This window comes from Macaca thibetana, chromosome 3 (assembly GCF_024542745.1).
Source record: "Macaca thibetana thibetana isolate TM-01 chromosome 3, ASM2454274v1, whole genome shotgun sequence".
In the NCBI taxonomy this organism is placed as follows: domain Eukaryota; kingdom Metazoa; phylum Chordata; class Mammalia; order Primates; family Cercopithecidae; genus Macaca; species Macaca thibetana.
Window position 1 is genome coordinate 3,889,741 of NC_065580.1, and position 7,364 is coordinate 3,897,104.

A 7,364-nucleotide genomic window follows, 5' to 3' on the forward strand; every position below is an offset into this window, starting at 1 on the left:
CCCAGCGGGGGTGGCAGGGCCAGTGAGCACCCAGCCGGAGGGAGACCTGTTGAACTTTGCAAAATTTAAAAAAATGTAGTCACTGGAATAGCACCGTAGTTTTGAACACTTCCTCGTGGTAACAAAATGTGTACTTAAATTATTTTGGTTATTCTGTGCTCATATGTGACATATCCAAACTGTCTCATTTAAAAAAAAATAATAATCACCTCTCGATACAAAGGTAGGCACCTGGCACCTGCTCTGAGGTGGGGCGAAGGCCATGAGTGCCTGAGTACGGGGGAGGATGCCTAGGCAGTTCCTCTGCACTCAGACATGCTTAGAAAACTCATCATTCCACCTGGGACCTTCAGTATTTTATAATAAAGAGGTTTTGTTTTATTTAATGTAACCTTCAAGAATTTAAACACACAAAAATGCGGGGGGTGTTCACAATTTTGATAACCACAGTTGTAAATAGAAACATTCATTCATTTCTCATAAGATTATAAATATTTGATACTGGAACTGTAAAATGCACGTTTTATAAACTAGAACAACAAAAGAAAACAAAAACAGAAACCAACTTTGCTTTCTGCTAAAAAGGCATGTCATTTCATTGAGTTTCCTAAGCAGCAGATGGTTATTCACAGACTTTTAAATTACAACTTTTGTTTTTATACTTTCCTTTTTAAAAAGGTTTACGCTATTATGTACAAAGTAAAACTATTACTGCAATGAAATGAAGAGGTTTAAGGCAAAGAGAGAAGTTCACCCTCAGTCCTCAGGGAGACCACTGGGACTCCCAGCTCAGCCATGGGCACACCCCCTGTGCTGTCCCAGCCACAGATGGACAGTTGGACTGGTCTTTCCCCATACACTAAACAGAAGACAGTGTGGAGTTATATATAATGTGTTTGTTTATATATATATAGGTACTTGGTGGGAAATATATGGAATATATTTAATTTACACTGTACCACACCTTCAAAAATAAAATGTATACTTTAGAAAACAAGAAAAGACAAAAGGTGATAAGAAATGATTATTTACACATTTTCTTCCTTCCTCTAGATCCTGGAGGATTCTGAGTTCTTTTGAAAGACAAGATAGCCACCTTCCAGAACTGTAGACTCAAACACGCCTGGTGTGTGTGTGTGTTCACATGCGTACAGACATATGTGTAAACACACATATTTATCTTGGAAGAATGTTCTCTATAGCAGAAGCAGCCACTCCAAGAAAAGAAAAAAATAAAGGAAAAAATGAAAAAAAAAAAAAAAAACAGGGAAGAAAAAGGAAAGGAAGATGATGCCATCTCCCTCTACAGAGCCATCTGCGTGCCCAGAAACAGCGAGCCATGGCCTCATTTCTGGGACCCTGGCTGGCACCCAGGGTGGCTGATGGAGCCACAGGAAATTCCTGGGGCCAAGCCAAAAGGAGGGTCGCCCCACCGCTCGTGGGCTTTAGGCCACATGCCCCAGGCCTTTAGCCCCAGAACGTCGAAGCGCTTCTGCATGGAGGCAGTGCCCAGGGCATGAGGGTTAGGCCTGTGGCAGGGCTGCAGTGGGACTGGGGACAGCGACACAGACCACAGACACAGACGATGTACGCACATGGTTGGGCCTTGGTGAGGAGGAGGAGGAGAAAAGAGGAGGAGGAGGAAGGAATGAGGAGGAGGGAGGAGGAGGAGGAGGAGAAGAAGAAGAAAAAGAAGAAGAAAGGAGGAGCAAGAGGAAAGAGGAGGAAGGAGGAGGAGAAAGGTGGATGAGGAGAAGGAGGAGAGGGAGTTAGACGGCAGGAGGGTGAGGAGAGGGAGCTGGGTGAGGCTGTGGGCCTGGGCGGCTGCTGGTGAGCATGGAGCCGACTTCCCAGGGCAGGCCTGGGATACGCTCAGCTGCTTCCCAGGGCCAAATCCCAGAACTGGCCCAAGGACCCTGGAAGTCCCCTCTCCCCCACCAGGTCCCCTAAGCTCCCCAAGGTCTTGAGGTGGCTGGCCCAGGCTTGAGGTGTGGGCCCCTCCTGGTGTCCTCACCAAGCCAACACAAACAAAGTGGCAGAAGTCATAGACCAAATAGGAGCTATTTATTCGGTTCACAGTTGTGTGAAATGCAGCAATAAAAAATCTTTGGACTTCAGCAAGTTGTTTTAATTTTTTCTTCTTTTGAAATAATAAAAAAGTGTCCAATGTCATATAATGTAGCTTAGGGGATTAAAAAAAGATGAAACCCTAAGCAGCCCCCTTCGCAAAAAAAGAAAAAAAACCCATAAAATTAGCATAATCTCATAAACACAAAAAACAAAAATATTTTATAGTCAGATATTTTGGATTTTATACCACTTGTAAATTATATATACATAGAATATTGCAGAACCTTAGCTAATACACGATATTTTCACTATTAATGCTGGTATAATCTTTATACACTGGCCCTTTATGATTTTAAATTATTGCATTGTTTAGCGCGGACTGAGACCTGGCCTCCATGCCCCCCGCCTTACTCGCTGTCCGACTTGCCCTCCTTGGCCGTGGTGGAGTGGTTGTACAAGCCCTGTGCCATGAGGTGCACGGCCAGCGTGTTCTTGTTGCCCGTGGCCTTCTTGATCTTGGCGCGCTTGTTCTGGAACCAAATCTTGATCTGTGACTCGTTGAGGCTGAGTTCCTGCGCCAGGCTCTGGCGCCGCTGCTCTGTCAGGTACCTGTTGGTCTGGAACTCGGCCTTGAGCCTCTGCAGCTGCTCCGCGGTAAAGGCCGTGCGCGGCCGCTTGTCCTCTTTGTTCGGGTTCTTCTTCTTTGGTTTTCGAGACCTGGGACCTGGGTAGATGTGGTGGACAGAGAGAAGTCAGGTTACCCAGACGTGTGCCACCCAGTAGGCACCGGGTAAGGATTCTGGGACCCCAAGAGAGGAAGTGACTTGTCCAAGGCCACTGGAGGCTGAATGGCCAGATGTGGGGCTGGACTTCGGGCTGGGCATCGGCTCAGCGTGGACCTCCACCACTTGGTGAGGGAGGACGGGGTGTGATGTAAATGGGGCTATGGGGCAGGCCTAGTCGACAGGCTGACCACAGACGACAAACGAGGGACCTCTAGATAAAAGTAAAACTCCTGGATGTAAGCAAAACTCCCTGAACTTTCTGGCTTGGTTTTTCCTAGCCCTTTCTGAGGCTCTGTTCGAGAACAGGGATGGGGGTAGGTGCTGGGAGAGAGGGTTGGAGGGAAGCCTGGGAAAGGCTGCAGGGTGGTCACAGAAGCAGGAGGCACCCTGAGGGTTGTGATGGGGACCCTCATGCGGATACCCCACAGGGTGCCAGGGGCTGTGGGAATCAGGGGCAGGTGGGCCCTGAGGACAGGAGGGGCCCAGAGTGTCTGCCTCCACCCAAGCTCCTCTATGACTCCCAGCCAAGGGCTCTGTGGGCCCAAGTTCATTCTTATAAGGAAGAGTGGGTGCATGCACTTCCCTCTTGGGTCGGGAGGGGCACCGAGCTACTGTGAGTCCTTCATCACCCACTGGAAATCTCCCAGGTTTCCTGTCCAGGAGAGACCTGGGTCTGCAAGGGTGTTGACTGCACCTCCCTTTCCCCAGACATGGGACTTCTTCACTGGGGACAACAGGGTGGCCCAGCTGACCTTGGCCAGGTCCACACTTCTGACCCTCCCCACTGTGCCTCCCCACTGGGATTCAGACTTCTGAAGCTGCCCTGGCCTCCTCCCTATGGACCTACCCCAGGTTTTGGGAAGGGTCGATCTAAGGCTCCTAGGACCTGCTATCCGTGGGGAAAGAGCAGAGGGAGGAGAGCAGAAGGAGGGAAGTGTAATCAGTTTCTTTTTGGTGTTAAGAGGCTCAACCCCCTGGTGTTCCCTGTGGGGGAAGAAGGGAGCAAGGCCATGGGCAGGGAGTGGTGACCTCGCCTCTGGGTTTCAATTTGTGCGGTATATGAATGGGCTTTAGGGAGCATCTGGCCCCAGCTTCATCACAGGTCCCTGCAGCTGGAGAAGGCCGGGGCCCCCCACCCTTCAGGGCCAGAGAGCTGCCGGGCACCCTGAAGAGAAGAGGAATGTGGATCTCATTGGAGGCCCTGGGACTGCACCCTGCCCAGGTCAGGAGAGTCAACTAGGGTGCTGGGGCTGTGCCCAGCAAGAGGTGGGAGACCAACTGGAGGCTCAGGGTGAACACCAAGCACTCCCTCACGGCTAACTGAGCCTTGTGCTCTCCCCAGGAGCCGGGCCTGGAGAAAGAGGATCTGTGGGCACCACCAGGAGGGCACCAAGGGTAGCTTTTAAAGCAACCCACAGGCAGGCTGACCACCCATGAGAGCACCCACCCCAGTGCACACACACACTCAGTGAGAGTCTTGCTGTAAGCCCAGGGCTCCACGCCAGTGGGCCTGGCTTTGGCGGGGGTAGGTGCAGATTTGGGGATGGAGTTGGCTCTCCGGAATGGTGTTGGGGGATGGGGCACACGGCTCCAGGAGAGGCTTCAGCCTCCTGCTCCCCGAGCCCGCCTCTGTCTGGGTCTCCAACCACTCCGTTCCCCAGAGAAGTATGTGCCCTACCCCCAAACTCTTCCGGTCCTGGGGCTCTTGTTAATGCACCCATGAATCAACCCTCAAAAAGACATCATTTTATAGAAAGAAATTTCCCTAAAATAAAAATTTTTAGTTCCCTTTTTTTGTTGTTGATTTTCTTTCAAAAGACAAATACTTAGGAGTCTCAGAAACAGAATCAAACCTCCCCAAGAAAACTCTCTCTGCCCTTTCTTTCGGAGAAGCCAAAGAACAGAAACATTATCTTGCAGGGATATTTTAAAGCCCATGAAGATAGGCGACTTGGACTGGGCTGGGCCAGGCGGTGCTGCCCAGCTCCTGGGCCGTTGGGGGCTGGCTCGGCGAACTCCGGCGCCTCACAAAGCCCGGCCGAGGCTCCTCGCCCGGCATTGTGAGCCTGTATGTTAATTAAATATTAACAAAGGAGGAAGACGAGAACAATGGAGCAAATTTCAGATCTAGCTGGAGAAATCTGAATTTCATCAGAAATATGCACGCATATTTCTGCGGGATGGCGGCCGAAGGGCTGGCTCACTCCTGCGATGATCTGGACCAATGACCCCCGCAAAATAGTTGAGGGTTTGGGGGCAGCGGGGATCCGCTGCCAGCTTGGGGTCAAACAGCCCACTCCTAATGGCGGTTCCCAGCCGCAGACCCGCATGGAATGCAGTTGATGATTTCTACAAGGACATGGACTTAGTTTTTTAAAATCCCAGATCTATGAAAAAACACAGCCAGCATCTCTATCGCAGCCCCCAGGAAACCTGGAGAGAAGGTCCTTCCTATTTGGGGATGGCAGGTGCAGGGAAGGACGGCTGCCTCCCTTGTCCTCGCTGTGTGCAGGAAGGGGGCTGAGCCCCACCACTGGGGGCTGCCGTTGGCAAATAAAGTGGAGCCAAGGGAAAAGGGCGCCTTTATTTTCCTCCTTCCCTGTGTGTGTCCTCCTGCGTCCCACCGGTCAGCGCAGGCCCGAGGGGCAGAAGGCAGAGCAGCAAAGGGCCTCGCCTTTTCTTCCCCGAGCACAGCCGGGATAACCGAACGGTAGGACGAGTCTGGGGTGGGCTGGGGCATGCATCCCGGGCCTGGCCTGAGTTGAAAGATCGCAGGGAAGGGGTTGAGAGTGTGCACTTCCGGGCCCATCTTCCAGCCACCCCGTTCCCACCAAAAAAACTACAGTGGGGGAGACATGGGTTACGGGCTGGGAACAGATGCCCTAAGGCGGGGTGGAAGAGAGAGACGGGAGACAGAGAGAGAGTAAGGAGAGAGAGAGAGACAGAGAAAGAAAGGAGGTCCCTTCTACGGTGCTAAGAAGTCTGTGCTCCCTAGCGAATCAGTCCTGCCGCTGGACGGCTGGCCGCTGCCCCGGCAGGCGTCAGCTTCACACAATGTCGCGTGAGTCTTTGTGCGTGTGTGCGGGGGAGGTTCGAGATTTTTTCCTCCCGGTAAGTTCCCGCGCCAGCACCGCCCCCCAGCTCCGCGGACCTCCCCACGGCGAGCTGGGACGCGTGGTCCCCGCGGGCTCACCTGAAGAAGGCCGGTCCGAGTAGCGCGTACAGTAGACCCACGCCGGCCAGAGCATGGGCTGCGCGCCCAGGTTGGCGCCGGCTTGCGAGCTGTCCGAGTCCGAGCTCACCGACAGGTCGCCGCCGCCCAAGCCGCGGGCCTTGAGCGCCCCGTCCAGGGGGCCGCCGGGGTCGCTGCCTTTCTTGGCGCCACCATGCAGCGAGAGCGTCTTGGAGCCGCCTTCCCCGTCACCCGGAGAGTCGCTGCCGGCGGCTGGGAGCGGCCCGCCCGAGCCGGGCGCGCACGGCGGGTTCTGCCGGGGCTCTTGGGAGCCGGACCCCAAGAGCTGCTCCGAGCCGCCGGCGCCGCCGCCTCCCTCTGCACCGCTCGCGCCGCCTTCGCCGCCGGCTCCGCCGCCCCTTCCTCCTCCCGCACCCGCACAGCAGGTCCCCGCGTCCTTTCGCCGGCCGAACTCGGGCCGCAGGATGTTGTCGATGAAGAAGTTGGTGATGCGGTGCGGGTGCTGGTGGTTGCCGGGCGCCTGCAGGACCGCGGGCAGCATCAGAGCCCGCCGGCGCCCGGTGTCCGCTTCGCCCGGGCTGCTACCGCCGCCGCTGCCGCCCGAGCCGCCGCCGGGGCTGGATTCCGGCTGCCGCTGTCCCTCCACCGCCGCCGCCGCTTCGCCGGGCTTGGGGTCATTCTCCTCCATGCTGTTCACAGTAAATCCCAGACTGGTTCTCCGGGGACGCCCTTCCAAATCAGCCTTCGGCCCTCCCGCGGTGCACACGCAGACCCCCGCGCCCCCACCCCGCCGAGTCTTCCGAGGGCTTGCGCGGCGGCCGCGGCCAGGGCTGGGGTCCTACAAGTCGCCGGCCGCGCTCGGCGGGGAGCCACGTTTGAATCCACGAACTGGGTTAGAAACACCAAGAGCCGCGCGGCTCGCCCAGACGCCGGGAGATTCAACAGAGCCAAGTCCTCGACTTCGCCGCGCGGCCAGGCTCTAGACAGTCGCAGTGGTCCGGCGGGGACGCGGGCCGCCTCCCGGGCTCAGCGCTCCTCTCCGCGTCCGGCCGCCTCGGGCTCCGGCGCCGCCGCCTGGGCCGCCCGGGACGAGAGCTGCGCGCATGCAGGCAGCGCACTCTCCGGCGCTCACGCCCGCCCGGGCCGGCTCCGGCCGCCGCCGCCGCCCGGCCGTCCCCGCACGCGCGCCCCAGCCGGCCCTCGAGGGTGCGGGGCGCCCGCGGTCAGCGCGCCCGCCACCTCCCGCACGCACATGGAGGCCCCCTCCGCGCGGCCGCCGCCCCGCTGCGGGCCGGGGCGCCCCACCGGCGTGCGGC

At 56.3% G+C, this 7,364-nt stretch overlaps 1 protein-coding gene across 1 annotated transcript; it reads right to left on the minus strand.

The window, feature by feature from the left end:
- Positions 1 to 353: 353 nt before the first annotated feature.
- EN2 (engrailed homeobox 2) lies at positions 354 to 7,091 on the minus strand. The gene is made up of 2 exons (XM_050785730.1): positions 6,049 to 7,091; positions 354 to 2,794 (listed from the first exon to the last, which is right to left on the minus strand). Exons 1-2 carry the CDS (start codon positions 6,734 to 6,736, stop codon positions 2,478 to 2,480), a joined length of 1,005 nt encoding a protein of 334 aa, XP_050641687.1. The 5' UTR covers positions 6,737 to 7,091; the 3' UTR covers positions 354 to 2,477.
- Positions 7,092 to 7,364: the final 273 nt, after the last annotated feature.